At 34.9% G+C, this 20,801-nt stretch overlaps 1 protein-coding gene and 1 long non-coding RNA gene across 2 annotated transcripts; both read left to right on the top strand.

Annotated features, from left to right (window-relative positions):
• The first annotated feature begins 2,736 nt into the window (after window positions 1-2,736).
• LOC110929555 lies at window positions 2,737-3,877 on the top strand. Its single transcript, XR_002587245.2, has 3 exons — window positions 2,737-2,981; window positions 3,073-3,146; window positions 3,300-3,877. It is a non-coding gene; the product is annotated as an uncharacterized LOC110929555 (long non-coding RNA).
• An 11,156-nt stretch (window positions 3,878-15,033) lies between these two features.
• Window positions 15,034-20,617, top strand: LOC110929553. Its single transcript, XM_035988134.1, has 8 exons — window positions 15,034-15,110; window positions 15,203-15,292; window positions 15,364-15,453; window positions 15,607-15,699; window positions 16,427-16,510; window positions 16,640-16,784; window positions 16,890-20,319; window positions 20,600-20,617. Exons 7-8 carry the CDS (start codon window positions 18,736-18,738, stop codon window positions 20,615-20,617), a joined length of 1,602 nt encoding a protein of 533 aa, XP_035844027.1. The 5' UTR covers window positions 15,034-15,110; window positions 15,203-15,292; window positions 15,364-15,453; window positions 15,607-15,699; window positions 16,427-16,510; window positions 16,640-16,784; window positions 16,890-18,735.
• The last annotated feature ends 184 nt before the right edge of the window (window positions 20,618-20,801 follow it).

The raw sequence follows: 20,801 nt of genomic DNA, 5'->3' as shown, positions 1-20,801 counted from the left end.
TACACACGCACACACATTTTAATACTCAAATTAATTGAAAAATATGTGGGGGTTGCATTTCTTAGCATTCACATTTTGATGAATTTTGATACGTAAGATTGTGAATAAAATAAGAACTATTTGTGAAAATAAAAGGTAAGTGTTTATGTATAAGCATATGACGTTAAGAACTAGTACCTAAATATATGTCTATTTATTTTTGTAATGGAATTTATTATTTTTGATTATAATAATAAATATTTGAAATAAAAGCTTTTTTTCAAACAATATAATATTTGTTATTTTTATGTGTTTTTTTATTCTTACATTCATTAGTTTTTTGGGTTCTTGTGTTTATTTTCCTTAAATTACATAAAGTAACATCGGCCATCGTCTTTTTATGAAAAATTAAATTAATAAATTTAAGTAAATTATTATGGAGGTTTGGATAATTATGGGAGTTATTATTGTAATGGGGCTGATATATTTTAATTAAGAACTGGAATATTCTAGTTTGGGACTATATACTGATTGTTGTCTTTTCTTATTGTAGTTTCAGTTGATTGTTGTCTTTTCTTATTGTGTCCTTTCTTTCTCAGATTTGACGTAGAAAAGAACTCATCTTTGGAATTGGTGGTCTCGGAAAATAAAGCCTATATGGTAAAATCTCTTCCCTTATATATACTTCTTCGTTAGTTGGTTTTCTGGTCAAAATGAATTTTCATTTAGGTGGCAAAATTTCCAACCACCCGATAAAAAAATTGAAAAGAAATAATCTAACATATAGGGACGACTATAGGGGAAATAACTTTGAATTGTTTTTTTATTCTAAATTAATAAATAATTAAAAAAACACACTTGTAAAAATAATTTATTTGGTTTTTTTAGATTTGATTAATAAATAATTAAAAATACAAAAAAATATTGGGAAATTGGTCTGTAATAATCCCACCTAGACCTTATTCGCCATTAATAATCCCACCTCAGAATATTCCCCCCACCAGTCCCACCTTTCACCTATTTTTCCTACAATGGTCCCCCGTTAAAAAAACTTAACGGAGTTAAGCTTTTTTCCAAATTACAAACAAATTTTTTAGGGCTTTTGATTAGAACGACGATACGAGTCCATTGATGTAAAACTTGCCTCAAAACGGTGCTCCAAACAATGAAAACGGCGCTTCAATTCGGGTGTTTAAATTTCCAATTAATCAAAATCAAGTCACTTGGAGCACCATTTCCAAGTAAATTTTACATCAATGGACTCGTATCATCGTTCTGATCAAAATCTCTAAAAAATATGTTTGTAACTTGGAAAAAAAGCTTAACTCTGTTAAGTTTTTTTAACGGGGGACCATTGTAGGAAAAATAGGTAAAAGGTGGCACTGGTGGGGGGAATATTTTGAGGTGGGATTATTAATGGCCAATAAAGTCTAGGTAGGATTATTACAGGCTAATTCCCCAAAAATATTCATATATAGAGACGACATGTTATCCCTATAAGACTAATTAAATTAATTAATTTGTTATTGTTTTTTTTGCCTAAAAACAACGAAATATATATATATATATGTTCAAACCTATAGAGACGACATGTCGTCTCTAAAATGTTTGATTGTTAAAAATAATCAGTTAGGGGGCAAAATTTCCTACCATTCCACAAAAATTTGAAAAAACATCTAACAAATAGAGAGGACATGTCATCCTTATATGGAAAAATAATTTTCTTTTGTTTATTGTTCTTTATTAATAAATAGTTAAATATAAAAAATATTCACGTGTAGAGACGACATGTCGTACCTATATGCCAAATTAACCTATAGAGACGCCCTATAGGTAAAAATAATTTTGTTTTATTTTTATTCTTTATTAATAAATAATTAAATATAAAAAATTATTCAATGTAGAGACCACATCAAACATGTGGTCCTTATAGGCCAAATTAACTATGTTTTATTTTATTCATGTTTTTTAGCGAAAAAAAAAATAAAAGTTCAAGAAGTCATCGCAGAATGAACGGAGTTCAAGAAGATGACAACAGTCGTCCCAAGTTAGCTGATGAATTCTACCAAGTTACCAAGTTGAAGCGATCAGAAAGAAAAGATGTTACAAGGTCGATTATTGTTTCTTCTTCAATTCATTTGTTTGCTAATTATTATTCATTTTAATCATTAGTTAGTTTCAATCTCTTGATCTTACTTGGTTATTTTTTGTGTATCTGACGATCTTTGCTTGTGGAAAAAAAGGGAAAAGTGCAGTACTTGGTGAAATGGTAAGTGCCCTAATTCAATTCTTTAGGGTTTTGATTTATAAACAAGTAATTGGTAATTATAACTAGCAAAATTAATTGTGTCATGTTTTGTTTTCTGGATCATTGTAATCCGAGAACTAGTTCAAGTAGTATTGATTGATCTTATGAACATGAAATAATTGATCTAAGATGTCTAGATTTGAATAGTGAACATTGGGATTGTCTACTGAATCAAATCTAGTTAATGTGATATATTGAGGGTTTTTGATTCCGAATTCATGACTCGATTGCTATGTTAATTTGAAATCATTTCATGGTAATGATGTATTTATAACGAATTGGGATATTTAACTTGTTAGTAATTGGATCTTATATGCTTAGGTTTGGATGGTCTTATAATGGTCACATATGTATGGCCGTTAACATCCAAATGCTCGAAAGTTTGAGAGCAAGTTGTCTTTCCTAGTGATGTACTCGAAAAGACACCCATTGAAACCCTAGAGCTCAATACAATCAGTTCCGGTCTAAAAAAATACAACAACGCGTGGAATATTTTATCTATATAAATATTTCATTACAGGTTCAGGATGGGTTGCAAGTTGAATTGAAGGCGATCATTGACACACTTTATGTTTATTGGTATATGTTATGTCTTCCATCTAGTTAAAGTATATTAACGACTATTTTGTACTCATGGTAGGCGAATGTAGAAAAGCAAATGAAGATGGCTGGTGTTGTTCGAACCGATGGGAAGGTTAGTGTTAGAAGGTTAATTTTGTGTATATATTTCTTCTCCTGAAATTATGTAAGCATCAAATATGTTTTTGTTGGTTTTCACTCTGCAGAATGGGTGAAACTATGTAGCAAAGGAAAGGAAAATAATTGAAATGACAATAGAGAAATGACAAAGCATTATGAGGTTAATACTGCACCTTTTTTTCATAGTATTTAACTACTAGCAAAAGTGTGCTAGTTGTTATTTTATTTTATTATATTCTCATTATCTTATAGCAAATGAGTTTCCCTTAGTAATTCGACTATGCTAATATTGGAATATGTAAATGCACCTCAGGATGATAAATGCGGGAAGCGGCTTCTCGAAGAATCGATGAAGATTTGCAGATCCCGCATATATTAAGGGGGAGTCTGTAAGTGCACCAAAGTTTGATAAATGCTGGATACTACTGAAGTTTCAACATTGAAGGACTAATCTTGTAATTATGTGAAAGTGTCACAAGTCAAGTTTGGACAAGGGTTCTTATACATATGAGAACTTGTGGGTTTAGAATGTCAGTACTTGCAATCTTTTATATGGTGAGTACTTGTGGTTCTCTAAAAGGTGCGAGCTTGTATTGTCTAGTTAGTGGTGAGTACTTGTGGTTCTCTTAAATGGTGCGAATTAGTATTGTCTAGTTAGTGGTGAGTACTTATTTGTTAAATACTGAAGCTTTATTGTTAGGTCTATGATGTCCGAACATATGATTGTATATAAGCTTTGTGATGTATGCAATCATTAGACATTTAATGAAACAATGATATTTTGGAGAAAACTTCTTGTGTAAACAAACCCTAGCTTTGTGTTCTTTATTTAATCTATGTGATTGTTGATTGTGAATACTCTGTGTACTCACGATTCTCTCATCTTCTACACCTTATGTACGAGCTCTACGTTGCGGTACGAGGCACGCGGTGGTTTTCGCACATCGTGTGTGTGTTCGATCTGTCTGGTTCGTGTGTTTGTTGAAGGAAGACAACCTTACAAGTGGTATTAGAGCAGGGAGCAGGCTCTATATACAGAGTGCTCTTACCCCTGTAGACTTCGTGTTGGAGGTTAGATTTCAATCGGTTTTGTTCATTCTAGTGGGTTTTCAACTTTCTAGGATTTTTCTCCTACTTTTCTCATGTCATTCATGAATTCTTCATGTGTTTCTTGATTTTTCAACATGCTTGGTGATTAGGGTTTAGTTGTGAGTTTTTGTGCTTGATTTGATTGGTGAGATTTTACTCAGATTGTGTCAGATCTAAAGTTTTCTTCAAATTCTTTGGGTTTCTAACTCTCTGTAGTTATTGATGATCTTGTGTGCAGTCACACTTGGGAAGTAAATTCAGAGTCAGTACTTGTGGTTTTCACTTGTCAGCACTTGTGAAAATCATAAGTTATTTATACTCACTTGTGATAAAGGTCTCTGCGCATTTGTGATTTGATAAACATTCATCCGCACTTGTTTCTTAGGTCTGTGCACACTTGTGATTTAAGATTGTTCATCAGCACTTGTGATTAAGTTTGTTCATCCGCACTTGTGATTTAAGATTACTCATCTGCACTTGTTTCTAAGATTGCTCATCAGTACTTGTGATTTAAGATTACTCATCGGCACTTGTTTCTAAGATTGTTCTTCAGTACTTATGATTTAAGATTACTCTTATCCGCACTTGTTTCTTATATTTGTTCATCAGTACTTGTTTGTTTTGGTCATCAGCACTTGTTTGTTTTTCGTGATAAGCACCTGTGAGTTTTTTGTCACAGACACTTGTGAGTCTACAACATCATCTGTTAGGAAACTTTAAGTATAAGTATTGAAGAAAAAGATGATCATCCTGATCTTAAGATGAAGATACAGTCAAGGAGTATTGCTAAAAAGGTGCCTACATGATATCTTTACAAGAAGAAAAGAAAAATACATCTTCAACTAAGCATCAGGAGAAGATCAAAACAAAGAAGATAATCAGATAAAACCTTTCTAATGAAGTCTGATTTATCATCACAATCTGGTAAAGTCTGATCACCAGAAATCTGATGATCGAGTTCATCAGAATTAATTCTGGTAAGTAGTCGTAGACCCACTTGTCTTCGAGATAAGGCCTGACACAAACCCAAAAAGGAGCAAGTTGGCAATAACCGATTCAATGAATATGCCAAAAAGTCCCTTTGTGCAGAGCAAGTTGTGAATAAACAATTGTTTATTCAGATCCTGGACTTTGTGTAAATAGAGATGTCAAATCCCGGAGGATAAATGAGTTGTGCTTAGCATTCAACACACACACTACAAACTCCATTGCCTTTCACTTAGAATTCTTTGAGTATTCGTTTTGTAATATTCAATAACTTTGTTTTTGAAAAGTCATTTAATACAATTGAAAAATTCTATAACTTTTTTCTTGAAAGTTTGATTTCTAGTTCCGCACTATATTTTCCTATTTGTTGAAATCACTTGCCATATTAAGTTTGGGTATCTCTATCTGGGATCAACAATTGGTATCAGAGCATATTGAATAAATTATTTTCAAAAGATCATCTACTTATTTTTCTTGATATCCAACTCTTAAACCAAATATGGCAAACTTTCAAACATGGAATAATGCTTTCAATATTGGTTCTATGTCTAATCCTCCAACCTTGGTCAGAGAGGAATACCCATAATGGAAAATCAGGATGATCAACTTCCTTAATGGACATGATCGAGCTATGTTTTCATCCATTGTGAGGGGTCCACATATACCAACTACTGATATAGCAGTTGTTCAAGAAATTGAGCGAACCCCGCTATCCCTGCCTCCTTGGTTCCAAAAAGTGAAATTCACTAGAGTCAAGAAGACAAGGATCTTGTGGTAGCTGATGCAAGGGCCAAATCACTTCTGATTATTCCACTTCCAATTGACATATTTTCACAAATAGATGCATGTGCATCTGCTAAAGAAATATGGGATCAACTAGAAAATTCATGTGAAGGAGGTGAAAGAATGAAGAGAATCAAGAGAACAAATTGTGTCTCTTCTTATGAAAGATTTAAAAGTCTCTAAAATAAGACTCTTTCAGAGACATATAACAGGTTCACCAAGCTTTTAAATGAACTTAAAAAGTATGGTATAGAGAAATCTCAAGATGAAAAGATTTTTAAGTTCATAGATGCATTGCCAAGAGAGTGGCGTAGTCTCACTATGACCAGGTCATCAACCCTTGAATTAGGGAATATGAACTTACATGATCTTTATAGCATCTTAGTCCCTAGAGAGGAATAAATTTATGAGAACTCAAACCAACGAGGGGGACGTATAGCTCTTGTTTCGCACACCCAACACACACAAAAACCACAAGTTTCAGATCCACAACCCCCTCATTGCCACAATACAGAAATTTCTGATGCTTCATCAGATTTTGATGAGGCGATAGCCTTTCTCACAAAGAGATTTGAGCAAATGCTGAGAGGAGGAAGTGGTAAATTCCAGAAAAGTGATAGGGGGAGGATGGAAGGAAAATCAAGGGAAAAGGGGAAGACAGAAGTTGTTTGTTACAAGTGCAGACAAAAGGGGCACTATGCTTCCGAGTGCAAGAATAAGAAGCTGAAGGATGTGGCATACTATGAAAAGAAGCTTGAAGAAGCTAAGAAACAACACCAGAAAGTAAGCCTAATAGCAAGTATTGATACCTGGTTAACCGATGATTCTTCTGATGAAGAAGAGGAGGAAATGGCTAATTTCTGTTTGATGGCCACAACTTCTGGTGATTGCTCAACATCATCACAACAAAAAGTAAGTTCAGACAATCTTGATTTGGAAAAATAACTGAACAAACTTATGCAGGATTTTGTGCTTTTACAAAACAAAACCTCATCAGAAAGCACAAAATCTGATGATCTGCAAAAGTTGCTCATTAAAACCAAAGCTGAAAACCAAATTTTGATAAAGATTCAAAAAATTGAATTTTGATAAAGATTCAAAAATTGAATTTTATGAGAAAGAAAGAAAAAATCTTTACAAGAAAATTCAAGATAATGAAATCAATGTGAAGGGTTTTCAACAAGCAAAAGAGTTTATACAAATTATTGAAGCAACACCAAGGAACAAAGGTGAGGGGCTGAGATACAGATTCTGATGCTGAATCATGCAGATCTGGTATTTCTGATAAACTGTTTTTGTCACCCAAAATTTGTTTGAAAAGGGATGAAACCTTCAAAATTAATGAAAACCCAAAAAATCATCCTAAATTTCACAAAGGCAAAATCATTCCATCACAAACATCATTGTCTAGAAAATTAGACAAATCAGACTGTATGTGTGTTGAAATACTGAAGCTAATTCAACAACATCTCTTTAAAGCAAATCATCCTGCTAATGGCTCAGCATTAAGCAGACAATCTGATGAGAATTTCTCCTCTGTTGAAGAAATCTCTAGCACATTTTCATTAGAAAAAGTACCCAAACAAGTTTGGGTACTAAAAAAATCTCTAACCTCATAATTTCAGGACCATCATGTGCAGTAGATCTGGTATTGCGATTCTGGAAGCTCCAAGCACATGACTGAGGATAGGAGCTTACTCAGTAATTATCAAGAAAAACTGGGTAAATTTGTAAATTTTGGACATGGGTTAAATCGAAGAATAATGGGATATGGCACCATACAATACAATATGGAGCTTTAACAATTGTAAAGGTTGCCTATGTAGAAGGTTTAAAATACAATCTATTTAGATGTGGGCAATTTTGTGACAAAGGCTTCCGGGTAAGAAAAATGTCTGTTAGTTGGTTTGGATGATAACAAAATATATTTAAGTGGGAAAAGGATTAGAAACTCCATCTACTACTTTGATTTCAGAGAAGAAATTAAGCATCCACAATTGTGCTTATTTTTTACTGAAAAAAAGGTAATAGTTGGTTATGACATAAAAGGCTTGCCCACTTAAATTTTAAAATAATCAACCAACTAGCAAATAAAAATATGGTAAAGGGGTTACCATACATATCATCCAAAAAGGACAAGATATGTGAAGCATGTGAGCTTGGCAAATCAAAGAGAGGCTCACATAAAACAGTTTCAGAATCTTCAATTTCTGAAAACTTGTAACTTTTGCACATGAACCTTTGTGGACCTGTACAAACCGCCAGCTTTTCTGGTAAGAAATATATTTTGGTCATTGTAGATGACTATTCAAGGTACACATGGGTTGTATTTTTAAGAAAGAAAAGTGAAACCCCAGATCTGATCATTAATTTCATCAGAAAGAAAAACTGAAAATCTGTTGAAATTACCTGTGAGAAGGATCAGATCTGATAATGGAACATAATTTAAGAATGCAAAACTTGAGACTTTCCGTGTAAGTGAAGGAATATCTTCATGACTTTTCTGCTCCAAGAACTCCACAACAAAATGGAGTCGTAGAAAGGAGAAATAGGACTCTGGTGGAAGAAGCAAGAACCATGCTTGCTTATACCAGATTGCCCACTTACTTTTGGGCTGAAGCTATATCAAATGCACGCTTTACACAAAACAGATCTATCATTAACGAAAGACATGAGAAAACCCCATATCATATTATCAACCATAGGGTCCTAAGTATCAAATTTTTACACCCCTTTGGTTGCAATTGTTTTGTCTTTAATGATTTTGATAGTGTGGAAAATTTTGACAGAAAAGCAGAAAAAGAAATATTTCTTGGTTATTCATTGTCCTCAAAAGCTGATAGGATTTTTCTTTTAAACACAAGGACAATAAGAGAAAGTTTATATGTGTCTTTTGATGACTCATCAGAAACCAAAATTTCTGATGAAATTAGGAAAGGATATTAGCTTGTTAAAACAACCTCATAATTATGAAAGTTTTCTTATCAAGCTAACAGGAGAACTATTAGAAGATGACCATATGCTGAACATTTCAAACAAAAATATGTCATGTACTAACCCTGCAGATGATTTGGAACCTCCACCAGAAATTGTCCAAAATGAACAAAATTATGATATTTCACTAGAAAATGTTATTGACCAACAGAATTCTAATCCTCTTGACAACATTGAGGTCACGGATCAGGGGGAAGCTTCAAATCCATCACCAAGTACAAGTTCTCATAACAACTTGAGATGGATTAGGGGACACTCACTTGTTGACATCATAGGTGACCCTGAAGTAGGTGTTAACACAAGATCTGCAACGGCTCATGAATGTCTTTATGCTGGATTCTTAAGCATAATCGAGCCAAAATCTATCAAAGAAGCACTAAATGACTCAGATTGGGTCCAAGCAATGCAAGAAGAGCTTGACCAATTTGAAAAGAGTCATGTGTGGGATCTGGTACCCAAACCAAACAACAAGTCTATAATTGGTTCCAAATGGGTATTCAGAAACAAGTCTGATGAACAAGGCATCATAACAAGGAACAAAGCAAGGCTAGTGGTCAAAGGTTATTGTCAACAAGAAGGAATTGACTATGATGAAACCTTTGCACCAGTTGCCAGGCTTGAAGCTGTGAGAAAATTCCTGGCTTATGCTGCCTCAAACAATATCAAAGTTTATCAGATGGATGTAAAGTCTGCTTTCTTAAATGGTGAAATTGAAGAAGAAGTATATGTGCATCAACCAGAACGCTTTGTTAATCCTCAATGTCCAAATCATGTCTACAAACTAAACAAAGCCTTGTGTGGATTGAAGCAAGCTCCAAAAGCCTGTTATGAAACACTATCCAACTTCTTAATCAATTCTTGCTTCACCAAAGGTACAATTGACACAACTCTCTTTCTAAAAGTATGTCAGAACTATTTTGAAAAAGTATGTCAGAACTATTTTGAAAAAGTATTCATTAGAAAACTGCTCATCTTCAAAAACTCTCATGGCCACTTGAAACAAACTAGATTCTGATCCTAAAGGAAAACCTGTAGATATAAAAACTTATATGGAAATGATAGGATCACTACTATACCTAACTGCCAGTAGATTAGACATAATGTTTTCTACTTGTTTTCTGTTTTCTGGCAAGGTATCAATGTAATCCTAAAGAATCCCACATGAAAGATGTTAAAAGAGTTTTCAAATATCTAAAAGGAACTTCAAATCTTGGCCTATGGTATCCTAAGAACACAAATTTAGAACTAATTGCATACACAGATGCAGACCATGCAGGATGCAAACTTGACAGAATAAGCACATCTAGTGCCTGTCAAATGTTGGGAGAAAAATTAGCCTGTTGGGCAAGCAAAAAGCAAAATTGTGTTGCCACATCCACAACAGAATCAGAATATGTAGCAGGAGCAAGCTGTTGCTCACAAGTTCTGTGGATGCAATCTCAACTAAAAGATTATTGAGTAAATCTGAAAAAAATTCCAATTTTGTGTGATTCTGTGAGTGCAATTGCAATAACCTCAAATCCTGTGCATCACTCTAGAACCAAACACATAGATATCAGATATTACTTCATAAAAGATCATGTTGAAAAAGGTAACATAGAAATGTATTTTGTTCCAACATAAAAACAATTTGCTGATATTTTCACTGAACCATTAGATGAAAATTGAACATGGAAATTGAACAAAAAGGGAACTGAGTCACCAAATAAAGAAAAATCTGATACACATATGTCTGATTAGATTTCTGTTGAAAATTCTGATAATCCATCAGAAAATTCAAAATCTGCCAGAAAAGAAAATCTGGTAAATCACCAGAAGTTGACTAAGTCAACAAAATTTCTGATAGAACATAAGTTATCATATTTTCTTTATCTTTTCACATGCATGCATAAAAGTCCAATTGCAATCATCATTTCTCATTGATTTGTATATCTTATTAATTTTTCATTTTTTTCTTTCCTTTTTATTTGGGTTTGTATTAATGACTTTAATAACTAGTTTTTTATATTGAAGGTGAACTTTACTTAACAATTTCTTCAAGTTTTGTTGATTCACTCATTCGTGTCTTTACGGTCTATATAACGCGCGTTAACTATCTAGAAGGGGGTTAGAAGTGTGGTTGGGTAAAGTTCTTGCCTTGTTTATTGTATAGATTCTGCGAGGACATGATTCAAGCTTAATAGGACTTCACTTGAGGCAGATAGAATCAAATCAGGGGAAGTAAAAATGGCTTGTAATCCCTTAAAAATTAACTACTACTAAAACTTTAAACCGGCCTTGCGGGACTGTATCCCTGCTGACTCAGACCAATATCGCCGAGGGTAGCATTGCCTCCAAAAGATAAACATGCCACTTTTTGCATTAATAACTTAATTAATTGTCTTTCAATAATCCGGCCTTGCGGGACTATATCCCTGCTGAGTCAGATCAATATGGCTGAGTGTAGCGTTGTCTCTAAAAGAGGGATATGTCACAATAATTAAGATAATCTCTTAAAAAACCAAAAGCGAGGAAATCATCAAATGATTCATAAATGACAAGTCGGATCCAAGTGATTCTATCTTTAATATCTGTTTTATCTATTTTGTATCTTTATTTTCATTTATTAAAAAAGTTAACTCTATATTTGGATAGATTAGACGTGGCAATATTCCGATTTTAAAAGCTTTTTTGTCCTTAGACGACCTCGTTATCTTACCATCACTATACTACGCCAACGATGCGTGCACATTCCCTAGCGTGTTGTAGAGAGTGATACTTTTATATCATGTTTAATAAATTTAAAGCTTGAATAAAGGGTAAAAAGGTACTAAAAATCCGTACACGCTCTGACACGTCAGATACCAAACTGTCACACCCCAAAATACCACGTGCGGTTTTCTTCGTGAGGCGTGTGACGTATCGGGATCTAGCCACTAATCATATCGAACTAATAGTAAATATTATTAAACACAAACGTCATGTCCAACATGAAAAGTGAAATTCCAAATAACATTTCAAACAAAGCATGTGTTCAGCGGAAGCAAATGTAATTGTTTCAAAACAATCCAAACCAAGTTGTTTTAAAATGCATAATACTAATCGTTCGCATTAATTAGCACGCCCCATGACTCTTCCAGCTCCCCGGACTGCAAGTTCCCAAGCATGATGTACCTAACGACCTACAAGCATGCAGAAAAGTGTGTCAACATGAAGTTGGTGAGTTCACAGTTTTGTTCAACGTAAATCATGTAAATGTTTAGCTTTAAAGACATCTCATGAATAATAAACTAGGTACCGATATGAATGTTATATTTGTTGTCTCATCAATGTCAATCAGCATTGATCAAAGTGTTTAAGATCCTTAGTTCATGCCTGGCTCCCAACACGGAGTGAGGTTTATCAAACGTAATAGCGCTATCAAGTAATACCTGGTTGCCTCCCAGGCAACTAGCTCGGTAGTAAGTCGTGATAGAGATTGAGTTTATTAATCAACACTAAAATTAAACTACAACTTTTAAAAAGTATTCCTCCCAAGAATATTAGTTTGTCCCCCCGGGATGCATGCTTGTGAAAGAGTAGTGAACTCACCTTAGTTTGCTCGGTATGTGTTAACGTGCCTTTAATGCATTAATAAGATGTTAGATCTGTTACACGTGACCTAGTGTACAATATCGTGTAAGTAAGTATACGAGTAGGGTTTGCTATACCCTATTTGTCCAAACAACCAAGTGTTTAAATGTGATCAGGTTATCAAGTTAACATACAGTGGTTTTCTAGTTGGTGACATGTTGTGCAATATTGAGAAACTCAGATATATTGTTTAACTAATAACTCGGAATATACATATCAAATAACCTCGAAACAAGCTACACATATATAAACTCTGATAGCTAACATGCGTTAAACTTAATTAAATTCGGAATCCTAATTGTTTTATTCTTAAACTTGTGAGTTACATATACACAAAGAAACTCAGACTAGCATCAGGTACACAAGTAAACTCAGTCAAGCATTAACCAAATGAAACTCGGACGACGTGAACCAACATAAACTCAGATTCTCATCAACATCTATTAAGAACTCGGACATTCAGACCATACTTGTAAAGTCGGACAAATTTAAGAACTCGGAATCCTTGTATTCATTTAACAAACTCGGTAACTTAAATTCATTTAACTAACTTGGAAGTATTTAAGTAGTTCAGACTGCCCTTTGAACCATATAACGTCGGAAACATGTAACAAACTCGGATCCTCCCTTTTATTTCCTCTTAAACTCGGATCCGATCACATCTACATATATACAGTCCGAACTTTATCATAGAAACTCAGATCCCTTGTTTCATTTATATTAAATCCGGACAATTATAAAAACACACATAAATTCGAAAGCTTTTTAAATAAACCTGGACCCCTTTTTAATTTTTAAACAAACTTGGAATATATGTATAAATTCGGAACAATCTTGTAAACTTAGAATAATTATATAAATCCAGAATTTATACATACAAGGTCGTACAAGTGGAAAACCCGGATTCATTATAAAACTATTAAGAAACTCGGACGTGTTAATTTCGGACTTTGTGACTTCACAAAGTCTGACAATTATCTCCCGACTAACCATCGCACACTATCACAAAATAAGGAGATATCAATGTAACAATTACAGTTTGCAGTTCTACGATCAAAACCCTAATCAACAATGTTACGAATAAAAACAACATTTTAGCAATTTAAACATGTCAATAGCATCCTAACATCAGGCAAACAATTACACATTCATTCATAAACCATTGCAGGTTCAATCAGATGTGATCAACTAAACACAGAGCAATTGTTTGGATGTCTAGGGCTTGCAGGAAATCAAGTGAGCAGAGATATCAATGTATAACATAAAACATTACCGTAGATTTGATCTAGAGTTTGTTCTTGATGAATTGATGGATTGAAAGATCAGAATTGCAAATGATTATGTGTGAGATTGGTGTAGCTAGAAATGATTAGAGAGAAATTGTGGTACAATGATGGTTATGGGAATGTTTAGGGTTGCAGTGGATTTACAAGAGTTTCAATACTAACCCTAAACACCCTTAACTGTGGTTAGGTTAAAGTATTAACCTGGAATCACGGGTTGTCACTGTGTTCCCCAATGAACTCTCCTATATATATATACACACACACACACACACACACACACACATATATACATATATATAGAATTGCGCTAAAATAAGAACCACCTCGAGTTGTAAGAACCGTGAGAACTTTTTGATCCGGGGCGAGGTGGACCAATTTTTTTTCATATAGGTAGATGCGTGTATTATGAACTCATTTGTAAAAAAAATTCAAAAAATAATGTTGTGTGTAGTTTTAGCGGTCCCCTATATATATATATATATATATATATATATATATATATATATATATATATATATATATATATATACTACTTTAATAAGCATATAGGAAGGGCAAGAATGGTCATTTGCCATTGTACAAGCATTTAAAGCACATTGTACAAACATCTTAAGCACAAATGTGTTGAAAGTACCTTTTCAACACATGCAGAACTCTGTTGGGCGGGATATGTAATTTGTGGGCGGGATTTCAAAATTCAAACACCCGTTGTCAGATCTATCTTTTCTTTATCTAATCTACACGCCTCTCTCTCCTTTTCTCTTGCGTTTTCCTCTTTTCTCCTAAATCTCAGGCTTTTCCCTCTTTGTGTTGAACACCGATGATTTGAAGAAATCCCATTCGATTCGCAGCTATGAACACTGATTTGAAGAAATCCCCACCGATTTGCATGTTTGTTCTCGCACGTGGCACTTTGGGCACCGTCACCTCCTCTCAAATTTCACTTTCGGTACAGTTTCATCCAATTTTGATTCTTTGTTAAGATTAATCTTACAATTTATCACTAGCTTTCTCTTTTTGGTTTTGGTTACAAGGTTGAACAGCGGCAGTGACAATTAGGGTGTTAAGATCTAGGGTTCCGACAAAAACAGAGATGGTTACCGCTGGATTTCATATTCTGGTGGCGATGACTAGATTATTGATGAGGTTTTGGTTGGAATTCGCGACTGCGTGCTCAAGTTTAGGAAAATAAGGGTTTGGTAAGTAGAGATTCCGGAGATATATGGCATAAACAAGCTTTCTATAATAACAAGGTAAGAACCAACACCAGTAAATCATTTATTTTCTTCAATTTCAGGTAAATAGGGGACTTTGGTTGCTGTTTTTTTTCAGAAGTAGAAGGCGGAGGTGCTACTAGGCCCCAACTGTACAAGGTTTGATGTTTAAAAGTGTAATTAACACCGTTTCTATGGGCAAATGAGTCTGGCCTTGGAAAGTAAGACATTTATGTTTGTTATTTTTACAGGAGATGTTGATAATTTATGGGAGATTGAGAAATTGAGATCAGGATTAATGAAAACTCACACAATTGGTCATGGGTTTATCATGTGCAAAGGTGTTAATCATTCATATCATATTTTGTTTCAGACACATATTTAATTCATCGTTTGTGTTCTTTATTTTTAGGGGTTTCTATAATTTGTCAGAGCTACTGGACATAAATATGGATTCTGCCCAGTGACAACGTTTCAGGTTCATGAATATTTTAGGCCTAAGGTGATACACATTTCTACATTAATTCCGTTTTCCCATGATTAATAATACCATAGTTGCACAATGAACTGCTTTGCAATACACCATTCAAACTGTTGTTATTTTCCACTAGCTTTGTGATAAGTATTGACTTAAGTTTATGGCTTGTGGTTTCAGGTTATGTTGAAGTTGGGTGATATACATAAAAACAAATTTCATACAAGATAAAACAAGGGGAAGCTTTGTCTCTTGTGTCCTGCCTAAAAAGAGGTAGAATCTCATATCTAAATAGCATATGTTACTGTAAAAGGAGGTTTTCTAGAGAGTTTAATTAATGTGTTGCATGACCGGCTTGAATTAATAGAGGTTTCAGTTAAAAAGAAGCAGGTCGAATGCCTTTTCACTTAAAAAGAAGCGGGTCGAATACTTTTTCGCTTAAAAAGAAACGGGTCAAATGCTTTACCGCTAAAAAAGAAGCGGGTAGAAACCTTTTTTGCTTAAAAAGAAACCGGTCGAATGCTTTTTTCGCTTAAGAAGAAGCGGGTCGACTGCTTTCTTGCTTAAAAAGAAACAGGTCGAATGCCTTTTCGCTTATAAAGAAGCGGGTCGAATGCTTTTTCGCTTAAAAAGAAGCAGGTCAAATGCTTTTTTGATTAAAAAGATATGGGTCGATTGCTTTTTCGATTAAAAAGATATGGGTCGAATGCTTTTTCACTTAAAAAAAACAAACGGGTCGAATGTTCTTTCACTTAAAAAGAAGCTGAAATGCTTTTTCAAATGTATAAAATATGTAGGTTTTTAGATTATTATTGAAATAATATAACCTTTGTCATACTACCTATATGAACAAGAAAGTTGAATTATCTGACAAAACGCCTCTTGGGTAAAACCCGACCCATTTTGACCCGTCATCATCCAACCCACATACCTGCCTATTTTCCCATTTCAAGATTTCTTGGTTCATCAACATATGTACTTTTGCAATCGGTTTTTGCAGGCAGAAGTGAATTATCTCGGGCAACTTTTGCACCCGAATCTCATACAATTGATCCGGTTTGGAGGACAAACAACGGCTTTTAGTGTACGAATTTATGCCTTGTGGGAGCTTGGAAAGTCACTTATTTAGGACTGAGTTTGTTATATTTCAATATCTCTGGATCTACTTACAAACAACACAAACTTATCATATTTTTGTATGATTAATATTTAGGAGGATCTTATTTTCAACCATTATTGTGGAGTCTTCGGTTAAAGGTTGCTCTCTAGGAGCTGCTAAAGGACTTGCTTTTCTTCATGGTGCGAAAGCAAAAGTGATTTATCGCGATTGCAAGACTTCTAATGTGTTGCTAGATTCGGTATGTTGTGTTGCTATGAAATTTTATAGAAAATTGCACAAAATAAAGTGCAAAATCTTAACTTTAGTTAAAATGACGTTTTTACCCTTACGTATGAACATGTAGGACTACAACGCAAAGCTATCAGATTTCGGGGCTAGCCAAGGATGGACCGATCGGTGATAAGAGCCATATCTCGACTAGAGTCATGGGGACGTACGGAACTGCCCAATTGGGTAATAAGAACCAAACCATGTCTCGACTAGAGTCATGGGATTTGATCTTTTGCTGATGTGTATAAGCTCATGCTACCATGAACAAGTACGCTTGGGAACTGCCGTTGACTCCATCAGGTTTGCCTTTTTTTACGTTTTGCCTTTGCGTATTAGAATAAGAATCGCGTATCACTCTTGGCCAATGAACAAATGAGTATGTTCAGTTATTGCGAATGGGTCGGTATGGTTTATCGCATATCTAAAATTGTCTAATGGGTCAGGTAAAAAGTATAGCTTGAAGGGAACGAGTCAAAGGGTTCAAATTTGTCCCAAGTTTGTTTCTAATGTGTACAACCTTCTAAATCGTTTTTTAAACATTCAGATTCTTACTTATTTACTTACTGTAATAATGTTGTTTTTCTAATTATAATTCAATTGCTAGGATTTGTTCACTTATGTTGGTGCACTACATCTGTCGACTTCGTCTTGGATCGAGTCTTAGACTTAGAGTGTTAGATCAGGGCACGTTATACGAGAAAATATGATATTGTGTGTGTGTTAGTGAAAGGTTTCGCTCATAGGGTCATAACCAAGTAGTTTCGCTTATATGGTTTCAATTAGTTTCGCTTATATGTCAGCTAAAGGTTCCGCTCATTCGGCATGTACGCTGGAGCGAAACCTCCAGGCCTATAAATAAGTGTCATTTGAGCGAAACCTGACATACAGACCTTGTAACTCGTACCGAAGTGCTGCCGGTTCGAGATTTGGATGTAAATTGTCATAAATCAATGCAAAGAGGTGTTTAAAGTGATTTCCTAGCTGTTCCTAAGTCAAATACTTATTTTCCGCATCTGTATTTGATCAAAACTCCTCTGAACGACTCGTTCGGGTCGAAACACGATCCTACAAGTGGTATCAGAGCTTCAGGAGGAGGAGTTCTGCAGAGAATAGCGGGAATTCATCGAAATTTCTTTCTTCTACACCTTCTTTCATCAGTTCAGGAAGTTTTACCGGTTAAAATTGGATCAAAATTTCACGGATTGTGCATAATAGGATATAGACAAACCCTGGAAAGTTTGGTGTTGAAATTCGAACTAAACATGGGTCAAAATTACTTCCGAGTAGGTTCCGCTTTTACGGACATTCCATAGTTTCGCTCCTGTGATAGTGCTAGTCTCGCTCATAGCTACACATATTCAGAGGTTCCGCTCCAAAGAACAATGACTTTCCCTCTTATGTCATCAAATCAGAGGTTCCGCTCCATGTTTTAAGTACTTTCGCTCCAGTGTCAAAGTATGGTTTCGCTTATTGGAAAATTCTAGTTTCGTTCCAGTGAACATCAAGTTGTTTCGCTCATTTGTACCTTGTGGTTTCGCTCTTTGAACAACTTTTGTTTCGCTTTTTTGAACACCACAACATTCTGGTTTCGCTTTTAAGAACAGTTGGATTAATTGTTAAAATTTGAAAATGGACGAGGAATTTTACTACGCATTTGCTACTCCGGTTACCCCAATCACTGTTGCACAAACCACAATGCTCGAAAACGAAACGGGAACAAAGCAAAAACCACCCAAACTATTGAACATTGAAGAATATAAAGGATGGGAGGGTCGTTTTGAGAACTGGGTACAAGCTAACTACTTAGATGCATGGGAGTGTGTGGAAACCAAGTATGTGAGACCATTAAACGATGATGAAGAGGAAGTCGCGATAAAAGACATGAGTGCCGATGACAAAAAGAAGTATAAAATGAGAAAATGATGTTAAGCCTGCTACAACAAGCTGTGAAGGAAGATATTATGGTTCTGCTACAACACAACGAAAGTTCATATTCAATCTGGAAAGCTTTGCGATCAAAGTTTGTTGGTAGTCAAGAAATGGTGAAAAATAAGAAGTCGCTTTTGAAAAAGGAGTTTGATTTTTTTAGAGTATTGAAGAATGAAAGCACAAAACAAATCATTGAGAGATATTGTAACTTGTTAGTGAACATGAAGAGATTAAGCATCAACAAAGACAATGAAGAGTTAATTGAAAAGCTTGCTGATGCTTTACCGCATGAGACTTGGGGAACATATCTGATGATGCTCAGGAATAAAAAGGGTTTCAGTACGCTAACCTTGAGCAAATTCATTGAGAAATTAGAAGCTCAAGAAATGGAACAAAGAAAGATCGTTCGGATGAAAGATTTTGATGGTGAACAGGATATTGGGTTGTATTACAAAGTAGGGGTGAATGAAAAGTCTACAAATCTATCTCCGAAAATAGAAACTGCTTACAGTACCAAGAATTCTCCTGGAAGTCCATCATCAGGATCAAACAGCAAAACAAGTTTCACATCATTTCCATCTTTTGATCCGAACATTTCAGCAACTAAAAATGGAAGAAAACTTCAATGCAATATTGTATTAAATCTTGAAAGTGATCAAGATTATTCTGAGGAAGTTGCTAAAAGTCAAATGTCTTTATTAGGAATGGTTTTAGAGTCTTATAGTTGTTTTGTTGCAGGTCGTATCGGAAATCCAATGCTAACAAAGGAAGATTACGACCAGATAGATGCTGAAGAGATGGAGCTGATGGACATAAAGTGGTGTTTGGCTAGTGTATTACTGAGAGCTGAGAAATTCAAGCAAATCACGAGGAGAGATGATCTTGGTGAGGCTAATGTTTCTACTTTAGGTTTTGACAAATCTAAAGTCACTTGTTTTCGTTGCAGGGAAAAAGGTCACTTCAAGAGGGAGTGCACCAACCGTGAAGCAAGTGGAGCTCAGAATCCTTTCAACAACAACAGTGATTACTATCGAAAAGCCATCTACCATCAGGTTGCTCAACAACCATCTCAACAGCATCAACATCAAGCACAAACCGCACATGGTAGACCCATAATTGAAGATTCTAGAAAGAGAGCCTGCATGGTTAATCAGGAAGAAAAGAAGTCGTTCAACTGGGATAAATACGTTTTAGTTGATGGAAAAGCTTGTTTAATTGATCAAGATGATGAAAAGTTACCCGAGGGTTTTAGCTGGGAAAATTTCTCTTGGGATAACTATATTCCTGATCAAGCTACAGCTTACACTGCTTTTGTTGCCAAAGTTGAAGATGAAAGTGATGATGATACTGAGTATTATGCCAGACAAATGGAAAAGCATTTGAAGATGATGGCAGAAAGTGACAGTGAAGACGAGAAGGCAAAGAAGAAAAAGAAGAAGATAAAGACACCGGTTAGCAGCGATGATGAGACAGTACCAGTATTGAGAAGAAAGGTGAAAGTAATTCCAAAGTTCGAGATTCACGAAGAAGCCATTGCAAAGAAAAGTCCAATAACTTGTGAAAATTGTGAAGCTGTATAGAAACAGAACAGTTCATTGATTCATAACATGAACAGATTAAGAGAATCATATGATGTGTTGAACAGGGCAATGAATATGTACAATGACACAAGTGAAGAGCAGGCTACAGCAACGAAAACACTTCAGGGAGCTTTCATGGTCAAGCAAAAAGTTGTAAACAATATATCGAGAAGTGTGCTGAGCTTGAACAGAAGCTTGAACTTCAGAGAATTGAAACTGAAAGAGTTAATCGTTTATTGAAAAGTTACTCATGTTCATCTTATGTCACTGACAGGATTTATCCGACGGCTAAAAGTTTGAAGGCATTTGAGGACAATGATGTAACTGAAGATAAGAAAGTTTCAGAAGAAAAGATTGAAGAAAAGACTCCAGTGAAAAAGACTAAAAAGAAGAAAGACACACTGAAAAGATGCCATCTGGGTAAGAAACAAGGTGTCAGTTACAACAAGTGTCCACCTCCTCTGGAAAATGGATAT

Source organism: Helianthus annuus, chromosome 3, assembly GCF_002127325.2.
Source record: "Helianthus annuus cultivar XRQ/B chromosome 3, HanXRQr2.0-SUNRISE, whole genome shotgun sequence".
NCBI classification, from domain to species: Eukaryota; Viridiplantae; Streptophyta; class Magnoliopsida; order Asterales; family Asteraceae; genus Helianthus; species Helianthus annuus.
Note: the sequence above shows the minus strand (reverse complement) of the source record. Positions and strands in the feature narration are given on the sequence as shown.

Coding starts and splice junctions, on each gene's coding strand:
- LOC110929553 (XM_035988134.1), top strand. CDS start 18,736: ATGATGTTAAGCCTGCTACAACAAGCTGTGAAGGAAGATATTATGGTT.